This window comes from Thermobia domestica, chromosome 3, assembly GCF_964235325.1.
Source record: "Thermobia domestica chromosome 3, izTheDome1.hap1.1, whole genome shotgun sequence".
Classification (NCBI taxonomy): Eukaryota; Metazoa; Arthropoda; class Insecta; order Zygentoma; family Lepismatidae; genus Thermobia; species Thermobia domestica.
The window spans coordinates 158,505,000-158,524,003 of NC_137456.1; the positions used below are offsets into that span (position 1 = coordinate 158,505,000).

At 36.7% G+C, this 19,004-nt stretch overlaps 1 protein-coding gene across 3 annotated transcripts in view; it reads right to left on the minus strand.

Annotated features, from left to right (window-relative positions):
• Nucleotides 1–19,004, minus strand: part of mle (dosage compensation regulator mle) — a 127,123-nt gene that overhangs the window by 32,492 nt on the left and 75,627 nt on the right. For all 3 annotated transcript variants that reach the window (XM_081751938.1, XM_081751937.1, XM_081751939.1), the window contains 7 exons: nt 17,054–17,148; nt 14,591–14,803; nt 12,916–13,090; nt 11,112–11,288; nt 7,447–7,637; nt 3,076–3,237; nt 829–933 (listed from right to left, as the gene is read on the minus strand). In XM_081751938.1, the coding sequence (XP_081608064.1) occupies nt 829–933; nt 3,076–3,237; nt 7,447–7,637; nt 11,112–11,288; nt 12,916–13,090; nt 14,591–14,803; nt 17,054–17,148 (1,118 nt within the window). The remainder of the gene's footprint in view (nt 1–828; nt 934–3,075; nt 3,238–7,446; nt 7,638–11,111; nt 11,289–12,915; nt 13,091–14,590; nt 14,804–17,053; nt 17,149–19,004) is intronic.

Genomic DNA, 19,004 nt, shown 5'->3' on the forward strand with positions numbered 1-19,004 from the left:
CGGACCGCAGGAGCCTGCTGGGGATATCGTCGGACGATGAGACTTTCACTAGCTTTGCTCCGTTTCACTATTGCTGAGTGACTATAATGGGAGACGGAAAAGTCCACGAACGAATCCCTCCCAGAAAGCTTGTCATTTTTACCTTTATCGTTCCGCGGATCGTACTTAACTGATACCCCAGTAGCCAGCAATATATCAACACATAACAGCAGTTAAATGCGTCGTTCAAGAGGACCAGTGAAAGTAGGGCAACCTTCTGCATTCGTAATCTTTTTTTTTTTTTTTTTTGTTTTGTTTTGTTTGTTTCTTAATTACTGAATTATTGGATGTAAGCTCGAACGAATTCCTTATCATTTGTTAATTTTTAAAATATCAATATTAGATATGTTGAAATGTATTGGGCACTAGACTACAATGAAGAAATACGGGCCATTCTTAGAATTATTTAATTTCATTTCCCAACTATTAATTTTCTACACTTTTTTTCTACTATGAACATCAGCAAGAGAAGTAGTACATCTTAATGTTAAATTCAAGCATAATTCCCAGGCGCACACACTTAAAATTGTTAGCTTGAGACTAGCTTTTAAGAAGGCAGTGTAGAAGGGCGCACTTAGTTTTGTACTGATTTCACTAACTTCTTTATGGCTCTTCATTTTCCTCAACAGATTACGCAAAACTAACTGTAATTATTATTATTATTTTAATGTTATAGTGTATTTGTTTCATATTTGCAAGGAAATTGTGGTAGAAACTCTTAGCGCTGCCCTGAAAATAAAAACAGGATGCTGCTTTTTAACTAGTCTTATATATACACTTTGGATTTACCTTTTCTCCAAATACGAAAAACGGATACGGGAAATGCTGCTCGAAGTTACTGCAATTTACGGATGTTTTGTGGATCAAGGCTGCCCTAGATTCCAATGTCAATACCTACCAAAAAATAAATAAATAAATAAATAAATAAATAAATAAATAATCACACTGCTGTCACAAAACGCAGTACATTTATAGTACATTTATTTCCTTAACTTTCAACAACAACAACAACAAAATAAATAAATAAATCTAGTTTACAATTTATAATATAACCCAAATCGCATCATATCATTTTTGTGTCCTACAGCTGTAACTACCTCCTCGAAAAAAATTTCCGGTAAATTATTGATATATCTTAAACGAAATAACCTTGCTTACACTTGAATATTTGTTTTGGCTTTGTTTTATTAAAAATATCACGGAGCTGAAGTACGAAGAATATACAAAATTCGATTCGAAATTACTACAGCAATCTTACTCAAAGTGTGAAACGATAGTAAACATACTATTTAACCCATGTACACAAATGTGAGTAATGGTAACTAAAAAATCCTTATTCCAATTTCTACGAAAATTATGATAAGCTGAATAATATGCATGCATGATGATAAGTTAGATTCCAGTTGGATCAGTTTTCATTCGACTACAAGATGATCTTGAGAATCTTGAGAATATAATAATAATAATAATAATAAAAAATTAGAGAAACTTTCACATCACAATAAACTTTTAATCTATTTTTCCAGAATAGGAAAAGAAACCACTATACAGAGAAAACTTGACTTCTAACTTTCTCCTCTGCTTATTTACCCAACACCTTCAGAATTTACCTAGTTATTTCATAAATATATCAGAGATTTGGAAATGAAATACAGACAGTATTCACGATGTATTGATATTCTTTTGCAAGAAGATACATCGAAGTGTGAAGAACACCAATCAATTTTCAAGATCTCCACCTTGAGCTTGAACGCAGGCCCGGACGTCTGGTGGCCCACTCAATGAAATTACGAATCGTGTCGATGGGAAAGTGGCCAGGGTGCCTTGAACAGGGTGTGTTTTAGGGAGTTCACATTAAGTTCTCTCATTTTGCAGGCCATTGACTGAAGTATTGACCACAGTTTGTAGTCGAATAGGTTTAGATTCGGGCTGTTAGGGTCAGTCTGATGTGGAGCTGTCTGGGACGTTAGCTTGTAAGCTATTTCTATGTTTACTGTGTCTTGTGCGCGAGAACAGAATTCTGTTGGAAGGTTCATTGTTGGTTCGGGAACATAGGCTCCAACACTGCGGTTTGGTACACGGTATCTGATACCTTCAACCCTTGTTCACAAAAATGGAGCCGTGTTGTGCTGTTGAAGTTCCCACTCTATTTCACCATGACATAGTGGGTGCTGGGACCTTTGCAATTTGGCAACACGTTCAGCAGCTTGCACTAATAATGAGCGTATGCACGGTCTTTCGAGCATTAAATTATTGCTCAACTACAAAAAGACTAAACTTTTTCGTTGGAAATGAGAACTGGCCTGTGACCATTTACTGCGTAACGCATCAATCAGAAAGAGTGACTTGTACATTGTTTGTATGCTCTGAGTCTCAAGGCCTGATTAAGCATTCGTGACGACTGGTCGAAATGGTCATCTCTCGGTACATCAGTGATTGAGTCCTGATGGGATTTCCCCAAATTCTTGCAGCTAAGACTTGAACTGCTTGTTGTATCCTGACTGTAACTGTGTCTGTCACTGACACTTTCCGTTTCATTGTAACGCTCGATGGTGCGGTAGAAAAACTGTTCACTGATTTGTAGGGGTTTCAGGATGGTGCAGATCTGTAGTGGTGGCATGCCTTGTGTAGAGATATGACTGCAACAAGATTTTCGTAATCGCCCCACTCCATCGTTACACGTTCGCACTGGTCTCACCGTAGAATGAACAGCTCAGTAACCCAAGATAACCACATGGTAGCACTCATTCATACCCAGAAAGGTCAAACGGCGGTCAAATCTGACAATATTTTTGAAATAAGCAGGTATATTTTATTTTTCCTTATTCATATGCTCTCCTATTAATTTCACAAAATTCTTAATAGAAAAGTGCGTGGAATTAATTTTAATCTCCTTTTATTTATTTATTTACTACTATTAAAGCAGAATAGACAATGCTGTGACAGTAACTCCATCTACAGAATACGAGATACAATCGAAACTTTATCTACTAATATCTAAACAAGCAATTAATATAAAACTAACAGTACAGTTACCTTTCTTTTTTCCTTGTGAAAGCACACGTTTGGATACAGACCCATACACATCAATGCAACCACCATATCAAGTTTTGGATCTGGACCATAATAATTGAAAACTTGTGGAACCATGCACTCCTCTGGAAATCCCGCAGAAATCATAAGTTCCTTTAACTGATTCTATAGAGTAGAATGAAAAAATTATCAGGATGGAAACACGGGAAAAAATATTCTCAATAAATTCATGCTTGGTCAGGCAATTTACTACTTTACCCTACAACCTACTTTAATGTGATCAAAAATTAATCCTCATCTTGCAATTACTCTGAAGTCAAGAGCAACTTGAGATACTGTCGTACACTATGCTACACATTGCATGACATAAAATATCTAAAGTTATTTGTTTCACTCATAATTTTAGACCCATTTTTCCCAGCACTGCGCGTAATGGAATACTACTCAGTAAAATGCACTGTATCCTGAAGAAGATTGTGTTATACTCGAAAGTATATACTCGGTAACATGTACTGATATGATTCTATATAAATCATAACCATCTGCTAAAATAGGTGTTTTTGAATTGCATGTATGACATTTATATTGAAATAATAAGGCTTCCCTTACATATATGTGCATGTAGGGTTACATTGATCGAAAATGTTAAGAACTATCGATCAGTATATATTGAATCACTTAATAAATAAAAAGACACACACCAACTTTACAGCTCTTTCTACCCCAAGCTCATTTCTGGCTTATTCAACACTAATTTAAAGTTAAGACTCTTTTAATTGATGCCGATGTTGCAGAAGTTGAATGAAGAAAGGAAAAAGTTACGAAGCCTGGAAGTAATTTAAAGTTAATTGTTTGCTTTCGATGCATTATTTTTCATCACTTCTCCCTTTTAAACTAGTTGATTATGGTGTCCACCATCACCGAAGAGAATTAGTGTGATCCTTTCTTTAAAGACGGATCTCCCGGAAGGTTTCAGGATATTGCAATCAATTTTCTGCTGTATTTTACTCCTAGTCAGAAGACATCCAGAACAACCTACTCAAACCATCTTCAGAATAAGTGCTAAAATATCTATAGCTGAAAAAATAATTTCTAGTGTGATAATAATGTACAAATATATATATATTATTGTTAGTGGTGCAGTAATGTGCCACTAGGCAATAATGAGTTTGTCTTTATGCTTCACTTATTGTTGAAAGTAACACACAGTTTTTGATTCGTGTATACTACGTTAAAAGGCATTGACATTAACGGTAATTTTGCTTGTTTGTTTTGTTTTGTCTAATATGAGTACTTTAAAATATTTTTGTAGCACTGGTCACGTCCATTTTACTTAGCTTAGAATTCCACTCTAATAACTGAAAACTACTGTAAGAGATAAAGTCGTCTTAAAGTTTGCGAAAGTGAAAGTATATCGTCCTTTTGTCACAATACTATTTAAGTACTAAAGTCCAGAAGGTATAACGTCGTTGCCTTCCCGCGCTTGGACCTGTTCGTCACTGGGGGTGTGGTAGAAGAACAGCCAATCACCACCCTTCAGATTTACCGAACTTACTCATCGCAAGGTCATTCAGTTTCTATTTTCACGCACAGTGTCAACCAAGTTTCAAGTGTCAGTGTCCGCTTATTTTCGATGGTGCGCATAAGAGTGATTGATGTAGTGCGTGTATGTATGTGTGTTTTAATTTTTGTTCTCTTTTTGTTTGTTACATTTGTAGTAAGTGAATTAATAGTTCTTGTTTCTCGGAATGGAAGGTATCACTATCCTTGTTACAGGAACGTTGTGCATCGTATTTTTGTTGGTTTTGGGGGGAGTATGGCGTGGAAGAACTCTCCTCTTCGTTGCACAAGAAATTGTGATAAAAATTTATAACTTTTTTCAATCTGAGTTTGATGGTGCTATAGACCATTTCTTTCTGTAAGCTCGGTAATGGACAGAACATCAAGTGCAACAGGTTTGTTCCCCACTGGTATTTTGAGAATGTACAATGAAAAAAAATGTTCCAAGCATGACGAAAATCCATGTGAGGGCAAAAGCTGAAATAAATTTTAGTGGGTCGCTTTGGTCTATGCGTAAAATTGTCAAAGACATGGGTTTTCAGTACAAAAAAGCAGATAACGGCAGACAGTGTTTGATCGAAAGGGGAAGACATCATAATCAAGAGATGTCAATATCTTCGTAAAATCAAACAAGCAAGGGAGGAGGGAAAGCATATAGTATACCTCAATGAAACGTGGGTTAACACACACACCACACAAAGGGAAAAATGTGGGTTTCAGACAACGATAAACCTCCCCTAAAAGTACCAACAGGGAGAGGTCAACGATTTATTGTTGTCCATATTGGGGCTTCCACCGGTTTTGTTGACAATGGACTCGATTTTCCTTTCGAAATTTACGAAAGACTATCATGAAGAAATGGATGCTGATAGGCTCAGACAATGGTTTGAATATCAATTACTACCGAACATTCCACCGAGTTTAGTGATAGTCATGGACAAGGCATCTGTACATTCGCGCATACTAAATAGCATCCCCCTCGCCTAGCGCAAGAGTGGTTAGCGCGACACAACATACCATTCGAGAATAATATGTTACGGACAGTTCTGTATAATATGATTAAAAAAAAACAGAAAAATTTGTAAAATATGAAATAGACACTCTTGAAAGTGGGTACGGACACGAGATTCTAAGACTCCCTCCCTATCACTGTGACTTAAATCCAATTGAACTTATATGGGCTCAGATTAAAGGGTACGTGCCAAAACACAATACTGTGTTCACAAAATCAGGGGTACAAGATTTATTTCATGAAGCAGTTAAAACTATTACACCCGAGAGGTGGGAAAGCGCGTGTGCACATGTGATAAAAATTGAACAATCTGGCAACAGGATGCATTGATAGACCGCATTGTAGAAGAACTCGTCATTCACCTTTCGTCAGATTCAGAGTTGGAACCGGAAGATGTGACGAACGACGGAAGCGAAGACAGTAGTGATTTGGACGGTATCCAGAGTCTGTCATAACAGGTAGGTCTAATTATTATTTTTTATTTTGGCACCGGAGAAGGCTCAGTTTACGGCACACATTTCTTGTGAAAAATATCCCAGATTCGACCCCAACACATCCCTTGTGAATTCCCGGTGACTCAGCACTAAGCGCGAGGAAATACGTTTTCCTCATATTTCAGCATGATTCTATCGTGTACATGTATCATGTCCATCGTCTTCCTTACTCTACACCTACAGAGCACAACTCAGTTAAGTTAATAAAATAAATAAAATTAACATCACGAGAGACAAAGACCAATGGGAACATTGGTAAAGTCAGAAAGTACTAAGAAAAGAGAAAGCACATTCATTCATTAAAATTTTACATGGCTTTGCCGGTATATGAAGTTATTACATTATAATAATAATTATTATTACTATTATTTTATTCTACTTTGAACTGATAATTGGAAATCGAGTACCCTTTTAAACATAATTATGCCGAACTAAGCAGTCGAATCTGCAATGTAGTTTATTTATTTTAATACCGCATGTAAGATGGGAAGGAAAAGGGAAATGTCGAAACCGTCTGCTGCACTCAGCGAGCTACGAGTAACCAAGCTGGCAACTCCGCGTGAACGTCACTACAACTTTTCGCGGGAAGCCAATGACGTTATACCTTCCGTAGTATAGAATGGCACAATCACAGGGATTTATATATTCAGTACCCTCTAGCATCAGGAACATGGTTGTAATCTCTTAAATATTCTGCAAATTATACTTTGAAATGTAAAACAAATTTTACAATTGGTTCAAAACTACCCAATAATAAAAATAAATTGAAAGACAATCCTACTTGGGCGAAGATGGTTTAATGATTTTTTTTTTTCAAACCCTGTTCGCGTCACTCCTTAATTACAACTGAAAATATCTATCTTCTAATTAAATAAATCCATTCTTTATACACTACACTTCAATACTTTTCTTTATACATTAATTTTGCCGAGTTAAAACTACCACGGCCTTTTACAACAAGAAAATGTCCACAAATGTGACTAGGAGATTTCATCTTAAGCTTTTAAGTTGGAGGTATATATTCTGTATCTACTGGTGGTGATATATATCTACTGTATTCGCTAACAGTTTACATTAAACTACAAACGCTAAACTATATAATAATAATAATAATAATAATAATAATAATAATAATAATAATAATAATAATAATAATAATAATAATAATAATAATAATAATCTCTTTAATGTAATAATTCTTACACCTAAACCTACTGTTCGTTTATGCCTTCAATTAAACATGGGTAACCATTTATAATGAGTGAAACTGCCAGATGGAAAATTTACGAAGTAACCATTCTGTCTTACCTTAGCCTCCCACGTAACTCGAAGCGTTGGCATAGACAACATCTTTGCATCGCAGAACGAGATTTCTGCATCTTCACCTCCCATTCTGGCTTCCTCCCATGCTTGGAAGGCATTCAACATTGCAACATGATCTGAATAACGATTTCCAGCAAACGATTTCTGTTGGTATGTTAACCTGCGCTGATCCATCCCTGAAAAAGAGATGAAATGTATTATTGAGCGTCAGCAACTAGGCTATGCCTGTCACGGAAAGGTTAATGGCCGACACATGGTTCTCATAAGAGGCCTCTCAAAACAATGAAATAAAAGACAAAGACTGTTACTAAAATTAGAATTATTCACCAAAACCTAATATTATTAGGTAGTCCTAAATTTTCTCTGAGGTCTGAGTATACCACATATTCGAAATGAATGTGAAGGATACTTTCTGCTCGCAATCCGCTTGCCAGTTGAAAGTGTATCTGTTGAAGGAAGCAGCTACAAAGATTGGAAAAAGATTTTTGGCTGCTGTGTCAGTGCGCTCATTTCCACGAATGCCGACAAGTTCCACTACACAGGAGACGACGATGACTCAACCCTGTAGCTGTAGCTGACGGTATCTCACATGAGGTGTGTATGTTACACTCTGTAGGCTTACAATTAACTCTGCGAATCAGTGTAATTAAGCACAAAACATAGCAAAGGACAGTACATGGTTGAGATTAAGCTTAGTTCAGCAGTAAATAGTGAACACAATTCGTGCAGATTAAATAATGAGCTGTCTCACGATGCTAAGCTAACGGTGGTTTATTTGCTTGAATACAAAGGATAGCAAACAGGACCGTGCGGAAAGCACCAGTAGCCAGCTCCATGTCCGAAGAGTAAGCGATACAACCATAGTTCAATTTAGACCGGATTATTGTAAGAGAATTACCTTATTGATGTACTAATGAAAGGTTAATCTGAAATATATATTCCGTTTTCCGGGTAAAGCTCATGTGGTTCTCACCCCATGTTAAGCTGTGAGTCCAAGTCTCATATAGCATCGCTGCTAAAAGGGACGCTAAAATCACAATATCTTTCTCTCTCTCTCTCACTCACACACACATATTTTTATATATATATATATATATATATATCCCACACTACAAAATACTTTGTACAAGTAATACATCTATGTACCATCGTGGCTTCGAGCCTTTGATTCGAGGGAGATAGGAGTTCAATTTTCGAAGAGAGCTAATGTACTTCGGATCCCATGTTAAGATGTAGACCAAGTCTCCCTGTTGATAAAGAACGTTAAACTTCAATCAACCAACTCATCATATTCAAGAATTTAATAACGTCTGTTTAGTTTCATTTGTTGATTAAGCGTAATAGATTTACATTATCTTCTAGAATTTTACTTTAATATTTGGGTAATAGTACTTGAATTATTTCAGTTTCGTTTTGATAATAGCAGAATGAGCTAATATACAAGGGGATACACAGGAATTTTTCCTTTTATCGTTTTACGTTACTCGTATAGCAGAGTTATGGAACATGCCGAGCAAGAAGGGAGATTGAAGATGATTTTCCTGGTTGGTAATCTCAGTTACAGAGGCGGAGCATAAAAACTTAAAGCAGACGTTAAGACAAGACACCGATTATGCACAACACACTGGCAAAATTGGAACTGCGACTTAAGAAGACAGGTGACGTGCACGACAAATCCCCTAATGGGAGACCGAAGGAAAAATGAAGGAACATCAACCAGTATGTAAGAAGCTGTGTGTAAGAGCCCTATGAAGAGTACCTTACATCTGATGATGGACCAAGACGTAAGCCAATCGAATTTGTGTCGTACTCTGCACAGGATGTGATACCAAATGTTCCAACACTTCAATATTGATACTGATTGTCGCCTATAACTTTGTGACTGGACATGTGACCAAATCAATGAGAATCTATTTCTGCATCAACTGTTTCGTTCAGTGGCGAGGCGTTATTTTACGTTATTGGAGGGGTTGAAGGTATTGGAGTGAGACAAACTCTCATTGGACAAATTCTTCGAAAACGAAGTAGGAGATTTGGGCAGCCCCTTTTTCATTGTTGGTAAGTTTTATCACAGAGGGTTATAAACACATTTATTAAAGCAGACATATTCCCAGGTATGTTAAATTAAACTGGAGATTTCCCCGTAATATTTCTACAAGGCGATGTTTGTCATTACGGGTCAATTGTCCGTGAATGACCATCATGGTCTCTACATCTAAAATCAGTGTATTTCTAACTTTTAGGGCTCCGCTCAAAGGTGGCGGTCTACTCAATACTGAGACTATCCGGTATCTGAAGAAACACATTGTGCAGTGTGCGAACATAATTATGCTGGACACTCAAAAAATCTGAACAACTGGTAACATGCATATATGTCACACAAATGTATTAATGCTGATGATATGCAAACTGAATATACTATGGATCTCCCGGTAACCTAACCGCTGACATTTCATATCTACGCCTTAACTTTACCGCAATCATGAAAAATAAGGAAAGAAAGGAAGGAGAGAGAGAGAGAGAGAGAGATAGAGAGAGATTGATTGATTGTCCAATACGAGAGTGACAAAAGTGGCAAGTGTATCGCGAAGGACAATGCCCAAGGGATGATGGCCTGCAACTCTCGGCAAAACAAAATTAGCGAACAGGAACAGTGAAATCTTTCAGTAACAGGTCTCGCTGAGCATTCAAGTGGATTGTCACTTACAACCGTCATGCGACTGCGGTGCAAGAGACAGAGGAATTCAAGCAGCACTCCCACAGTCTGTGTCGAAAATCAGTCCACCATAAGTTATATGAGACGGACATACGGGGTTGGATTGCACGAGCAAAATCGCTAAGGGATCATAACGCTTTAGCACGACGCCAATGGTGCCGTGAACATGTAACATGGACCGCTGATAACTGGAAACGTGTGATATAGTCGGATGAATCACCGTCACTTTATTTCAAACCACCTGTTAGTCGTGGAAGACGCCCGTACAAGAGAATGATCCGCAGTCTCCGCCCATGAAAACCGTAAAACATGGTGGGGTCTCAGTGATTCTGTGGACCCAATATCCTGGGTTTTAGTGGGTTCTGTGCGGACATTTACCGGTCGTGTCACTGCCAATGATTATATGTTACCATTTTAGAGAATCATGTGCATCTTATGATCCAGAAGTTCCCAAGCGATGGCGTCATATCCCAGAATGACAGTGAGCCTATTCGCACAGCTGGAGCTGTTGCGGCGTGGTTTGACCAGCAACGAAATGAAGTTGAACACTTCCCTTAGGCCTTCCCAATCCTGGGACCTGAACGTAAATGAACATGTGGTTCGTGTTGGAGACACGGATCCTTCGCAATTTCCCCCTTCATCCCCTCTCTCAATATTCCACTTGCTACCACTCACCTCTGACTCCAACGTTGCACCAGAGCTATTACGAGGATGAAAGGTGGTCCAGTTTCATATTAATCTGGTAATTCATATTTCCATTAAATTGGTAAGAAACTGTATAGTATATTAATGAATTATTAACTCAGTTGATACTTTATAGAATTTACACTGAAATATATAGTATTAACGGAACTACACAATATTATTACCCTTCATATGTAACTTCACTAGCTATAATCGTACAAAACACCTTCGTACATCACCCCATACATACCTGTAGTAAATACTTCTGGAAATGTAGAGCTGTTCGCAGCCATTGTACTTAATGCATCTCCACACATGAAAATGCATCCAATAACCATCATCTTTCCTAGTCTTGGTTCTATGGGCAATCTAGCCAAAATACGACCCAAAGGTGTCAATTCATCCATGGCATCTAAGCACTTCATTTCTGTATGAAAATACGATGTTCAATATGTTAAAATAATACATTTCATAGAAATTATAGTTTCATTCCAACGGAAGCAAACAGCTAAAATGGATATACATTCCCTACATGTTTCGCCAATAACTTCAGAAAGTCTATTACTTTAAACCCAATTTTTAAAAGTAATTATCTATACGGTATTTGCATATTTTATTCGAATTTAAAATCATGCAGGGTGCATATACTCACTTTTGCTGGTGACTACATTATATTGATAGAGAGGGAGAGGCCGATAATAAATAAAATTTCAATAAACATTTTTAAAGTCCCTCCAATGATTTTCTTCGTAACGACGTGTATCAATAAATGTAATTTACTCAAATTTGCGCTAGAAACTGCTGTCTTCAGAAAAGAATAAAATTAAATTAAAAATAAATTAATTAATTGAATAAAGACATTATACAAGATTTTAAACCTGTGACCAACGCTTTTAAGTCAAGAATTTAGGAATGGTGTAGTTATTTCTGTACGCGGTGATGTAGTGCGTCTACCTACAAGGTACGAGGCGGGAATTCTCTCTCGTTCTGTTTTCGTTCCAATGCAGCTAATAAGGTTATCCAATCTCCGTAGAATAGTCTCTGGGAGTAAAAACTGTCGAAGCGTGTTAATGACTACATCTCCTGCATGTGCTTAAATCATGTAATAAGTGTGGATTATTATTTCCTCTCTAGCCTTTTAGTCTCATTTTGTGTACTAGCTAGTAGATTTCATGAAGCGTGGTTTGTGTAATGTAAATTTTATGTTGTAATGTAGTGTTTAATGTAAATTTTGCACTTATGTTTGTGTATCATTGACAACAAAATAGTAGTTTGTTCCCATTTATCCTCAGATCTTCATAAGGAGAACATGCCACTTAACAGATTCTGTGATGTCAGATAACTGGATGAGCATGATTCATGCATTCGCAAAATTTCCTTCAGATTATTTTCATTTTTTTTATATTTTTAGACATGATTACACGTTTTATTTCATGTGGCAAGAGGTAAATACAACACTATAAACAAAAGAATACGTAAATGAATTACAGAATGTATTATTTAAAAGCTCATAGTAGGAGCAACATGCTCAATACTTTTATCTTTATATAATTTTATTCCCTTCTTTTTTCGTTTAATTATTTCTGAAAATTAGAATTTATTCCAAAACAAGCCATGTAAATTTCAGCGAATATGTTGGTAATAGCATGATTTATGTGGTTAATAAGGACACAAAAACTTCTATTGAAAATTCCTTTGATCTGATCTACAGGTCTATTTAGAAGCATCCCTCTCTTCTTTCCCGTAAATACGTATACAAACACATATTATTGGTGCTGAAGTATAATAAATAAGTGGAACTCCTTAGTTACGAGAGATACATTCTAATATGTATTTCGAATTTCACACAGATCCTAAGAACTTTTTCTTAAATATGGATTTAGGAAGAAATGACCCTACTATAATTCTTAAGACCTGTGTGAAATTTGAAACACATTAGAATGTCTCACTTATAACTAAGAAGCTTCATTTATTTATTATATTACTGCATTAATACCATGTAATATTTAATCATAAATTTTTATTTTCGTATTAGTATTAATTTAAAAACTCACCTCTGAGTAATACTTCTGCTTCAATCACAGCGTCAATTGGAGGTGGTTCAATAGCTTTGCTAAGGAACTGACCGATACTTCCAAGCCTCAGAAGTTTAATTGAAAGAGCTAATTCGTGAAGAGGAGTTCTGAACATTTCCGGTGTCATATGCTCATCTAATTTCTCATAACGTGCCTGAAATAATAAATAACATGAATGACTAACATAAAAATCATAACTTAGTCCAAAGTAATCAGATGTTTATTTACTTAACTAGGTATTTCTACTAGATCCGCTGTGTCTGTCTGCTATCGACGGACCGTATTGAAATTTGTGTTTGGTTTAGTAACACTTCAATTTAGAGTAGATGCTCCATTTATGGGGAAGCAGAATGGTAAACCTATTACAAAATTTTCTTCAAGAATTATTTTAAAATACACGAAACATTTAAAATCTTTTTACAAACCATGGAAGTGAAAGAGATGGAGATGGAGTCCATCATGTTCAAAGCCAAGGAAGATATTTAAGAAAGGTTGTCATTATTACGCATTACGAACGGCAACGGTAGTAAAATACTTGCATTTAACATAAAGGGAGGGACTGCAGAAAGCTGTTCAAGTTCACTCATCATAAGAGATGTTGAAAAAATGAAATGAAATCTTTGAGTTTTACGTCCCACGGTTATGCCGGTTAGCCTAAAGGAGATGGTGATGATGAGTGATGAATGAAATGGAGGAATGAAGAAAGTGGGAGGAAACGGGAGAACCCCGAGAAAACCCACGCACACGGTGTTTGTCCACCACAAACTTCACTTGGCGGGGGCTGGTTGAGTTGATTTTAGTTTAGCGTCCCTTTCAGCAGCGAGGCCATATGAGACGTGGACCTACTGATTAACGTGGAATCCGAACCACATGAGCTCCCGCCGGGAATCGAACCCGGGTCTCCCACGCCAAAGGCGCGTACGCTAACCGCTTAGCCACAGAGGAGCTCATTGGCGGGGGCTGGGATCGAACCCGGGACCCCAAGCACCAGAGGTGAACGCTCTACCACTGAGCCACCGCGGCCCCATAAGAGATGTTGAGTCGATAAGATAAATATTAGTATATTTTTATTATATTTACAGTCTGCAACAAAAGAGAACGCATTTCGTTGTGGCAAATTATTGATTAAAAATCTGGATATGAGCTTGCGTACACCTAACGAAAATCAAAAACAGAATGTTTTTGGAACATTACTACTGAGAACATTTTTTCGTCGTCATTCTCAAGTAAACGCTAAATGCATATCAAACCTTCCATTCTTAGTAGTTCTGATGGAAGAGAAAGGCAGTGTATCTTTTACAGTAAGTGTAAGTGAGAAAGGAGTGCTGTGGAATTTGCAAGTGCATGACTGAAAAGCATAACTACAATTATTCTATATGAATGTTCATGATGAATTCGCCTCAGCTACTGGTTGATATGGGGATTTTATGAGAATACCGATGAGAGAAGTGTCATTTAGTGCCGTATATTATCTATCTAAGAAATTACCTCTACTCATTGAATAATGACAATTTTGATGTTGATAAAATAATATTACAATACGACACAAAATTTATTAAACGCCATGCAATGTAATATCGGCAGGTTAAAGTCTACACTTCACACACAGAAATTCATTTTTGTTAACTTTTCCACATTTATTTCCTTTACTTACTCGACTGCATAGATGAAAGCAGAATCCTGGGCGTACTCGTCCGGCACGACCTTTTCTTTGTTCTAAGTTTGTTTTTGAGGCCCACACAGTGGCATAGTTCGTCATATTGTTGTGAGATGTAAAAAGCTTCATTTTTGCTTTGCAACTGTCAATAACATATACTACATCATTGATTGTGACCGAAGTTTCTGCAATGTTTGTTGACAAAATTATCTGAAAACAAAATAAACGAAAATTTGATGTAGAACATATTTACAACAACTTACATCTATCTACTGAATAACGAAAAAATACTTCTACCGTTCTACACTGGAGTTCACTACCTGTAACTTCCAAGTATTTCGCTAATGGTCTAGGGAGTATGAATTACTATCGAAAATTCTCAGAACACTGAATCTAACCTAGGATAATAATCACTCAAACCAGAGTGATGCAAAACCAGTCTATATTTTGTATATATTATATATATATCGGCTTCTTATGTTTTCTTAGACTTCCAGATTTCCTTTCCTGGAGAATATTCTAAAAACAAGGAAGACTTGTGAGTTCTGGGTTCGGTATGGGCAAATTACCTTAGATGGTTTTCAAAGTGGAATTACTGTACATTGTATTGCTTGTCACCGAACTTGAAAAACACTATATGTTTCTGCAAAGAACCAGGTATTTTCCCGTCAGTGAGTTTGAAATATAATTCGTGGTAGAAGCGTTTTTATTACACTATTTGGTCTAATTTCCGCATAAAAGCATATGACTAACTTAAATTTTACTTACTACCTAAATTTAAACAATTCCGTGCGACAATACGACAGTTTTATTTACAGTTGTTACTGATACTATTAATTTTTCAACCTTAGGACTTCTGCCATTGAACACCACTTCCGAATTCTACAACAATGAATCTATAAATCATTCGTTGACCTGGTGAAGCAAATTATGTTCTTTTTTCTTATGGTATGATCCAATTTGATTCCTGATAATTCCTAGTTTTTGTTATAATGAGGATAAGCGAGACAGAACTACCTATCCTCATTTGTATTTTAAAAATTCAAGACGAAAACTTTCCATTCAAAATACGCGCGGAAGATATAATTCTCCCGAAACCCTTGGCATCTCTACACTCCAGGCATGCGGGCTAATCATAATAGCTACAATATATCAATATACCCTTTGATCTTCTGAGTTCTACAAATTAAACTGTCAGATACTATCAAATAACTGTATATATCCAATAGAATACTTCATTTTTATAACCTAATGCCATATAATAAATTGGCACATCATAATGCATAAGGCTTTTTTTTTTTCTTCATAAAATTGAAATGGATGGTTGATTAAAATCTTATTTTCAGTGTATGTATTTTCGCACACGGAAGTTGAGAAATAGTTAATAGAAAGCAACAACATATGGTCAAGGTTAGTTGTGTGAATGGGAAAACAAACTTTCCCATCGAAAGCAACAACATAACAGCCAGCTGACTTCTACGTATGCTTCTCGGCCTGTTGCTTTTACCCAACAAACACATCTGTTGACGTGATATAGAAAACGAACGCACTGACTTCCCAAAAGATGAAGAGAAAAATAGCAGCAGCAGATTGAAAAACAATTTTTTTAAAGGATTTTTCTGCGTGATACGTCAGGAGGTTGAATTATATAAAAAGCACGGGAAAGAGGCACACAATTCACTCTTCGCTTCTCCGTCGAATTATACGTTCTAAGTCAATCATCAGACAATCTTCAGTGACTGTCATGGAGTTTGCGACGCTTGCGTTGTTAAGTACCTTTTCTTTTATCCATGATATCCCTTTTCCACTTTGGAGAGGTTTCAGTGAAACTCTGCCATTTGGTAAGCACGAATAGAACGTCATTCATTACTGTGGGTAGAAGTCTCCTGGTGACACGCAACCCACTGTACAATTCAGTCATAATAAATTGTATTGCTAGTTTTCATTTCAAGCCACTGATACTAACCACACTCAGAATTTAAAGAGATTTAAAGTACATAGCATAGCCTGACTTCCAAAAATTCGATTTGCCTATCAAATTTATCTACTCATTATTTATTTACAATGTATTTCTTTCGCATTTTTTTACAAATATTTTACTAACGAGAAATATCAATCAATCAATATGTGTATAAATGTCATGTCTATGTAACTGACAACACGGGAACAAGACAAAAATAGTACTTTCGAAATAACAGGGTAAAACAGAAAAGATTCACTATGTTTTCATGAAATAATCCGAAATGTTATATTACAATGCCAACACCCAACTTGTTGCTAAGCATAATTACTATATGATATATTGGACGTAAGATATTGACAAAATTAATAATATATTTCATATGTAATTTGTGTATACACATCTAAAATATGATATTTTCGTTTGCTGATGGCTACAAAATATACTTAAAACCAGTTTCAAGAATTCACCTTCTCTTGAGAATCTAGGATTATACAAACCTTTGTAACACCTGGGGGCACTGGCTCGAATACTCTTCTTTGGTCTTCACGTGGTAACTGTGAATGAAGTGGAATGATTGCATACTCAGGAGTACCTGCGAAGTTGAAAGAAAAAAGAATTACGATGTTTAATATTTGGTTTAACTTGATAGATTTAAGAGCTCCGATAATCATCTAGTTATCTACTATTCGTAGTTGAAATATTAAAAGGCCTATATCTTTTGCGGAACGAAATATATACATACGAAATCTACACAAAAACAAAATATGAACATATATAGACATTGATAAAAGAAATCTGGATGCTTTTTGATAGTCGACGCATCGTCTCAGACCAATAGACGACGTTGTCTTGAATAAAAAGTTGTCTCTCTGTTGTGTATAAATACAAATTTTCGTATTAATAACGGAATTCTAACTGTTTTCAGGCCCCTGAAGTGATCCTGTGTCCCCAATCAGCGAATTTCACGAATATCGAGATCAGAGCTATCATCAGATTTTTATTCCAAGGAAAGTCACCGAAGCAAATTCATGAGGAAATCAGTGAAATACTACGGACTCTCCCCCGTCATATGCAGTGGTGAAGAAGCGGGTGGCAAATTTAAACGTGGCACTTTCTCAACAGATAATGCTCCACGTGGAGGAAAACGAAACGAAAACCGTGATTGTCTCGAATTCGTGGATGAAATTAATGACATTTTTCTTGAAAATCGCAGAACCTTGAACTGAAAACTTGTGGCAGACTGTGGGATTTCTCAGGAACTCGTCGGTAGCATAATCCATGACTCGGGCATGCGCAAGCTCTCGGCTAAATAGGTCCCGAAAAGTCTGTCACCAAATCAAAAGCATGAAAGAGCGAGGGCATCAAGGGAAGTCTTCTCCCATTTTGACCGCAATACCAACGAATTTCTGCCACAAATAGTAACTATGGACGAAATATGGTTGTACCACTAAGATCTTGAAACGAAACAACAGTCAGTGGAGGCACTCACATTCCTGTCGAACCAAAAAAATACATAAGTCCGCTGTGAAAGTTTAAAATTGCAAAAAGGAATTCTGTTTTTTTAGGACATCGTCCCTGTCCATCGAGCGCTGCAAACACAACTGACACTACACGATATTCCCCAAACATTTCAAAGGACGCCATTTTAGATCTGGTAAGGAGGTGATTAGTGCTACGGGATAGTCTTCAATTTTTTTAACCTCTACAAAAATTGGAGCACCGTGCAAGGAAGTGTAATGAATTTCGGTGGAGTATACAGAATAACTAAAATTTAACTATTTCACGTGCACTCCTTCTGGATTCGGCAACGAACTTTCCACCCACCCCTCGTATCTATTTCCAAGGGCTGGACACAAAATAATGGAAACACTGTTATAATTCGTACCCGGATTTATGCACAGAACATCTGTTACATTCCTTCAGTGTAATTGCCACAAGTGTGTAATGTGTCATACACCATCAGCACATAAATCTTTGTCGATGTCTCACAAAGACCGTCATATGGCATGGATGATGGGTTCTCTTTATGATGATGTGCTTCCTGCGAAGCGGTTCCTTCACTTTGGCGAAAAGGTAGTCTCGAAGTCTCTGAAAATATTGTTGTGCAATGAGTCAACCTTGGTTCACTCAGGTTGTTCGTCTTTCTGGAACAGTTATCACACTTCCACTTTCTCCCCTACTTTGCGGCACTGATAGCACACATTGGTTACCACTCGTTATATTTCATCGCCTCACATTCCCTTATCATTTATGAAAGTCCTATAATGCTGAGACACAGCCTCTGACGTGGGACAAGTATCGTCTCTACTTTTTATCCAACCTACGTAAGTCCTTTAGCAGCAGTGTGTCTATAAAGGATGAAATCTAGTTTCGAATGGGATTCGAACCAAGGTAGTACGTTCTTTTATATGATACTAACTAACCGTAATCACCGTTCCTTTTATTTCT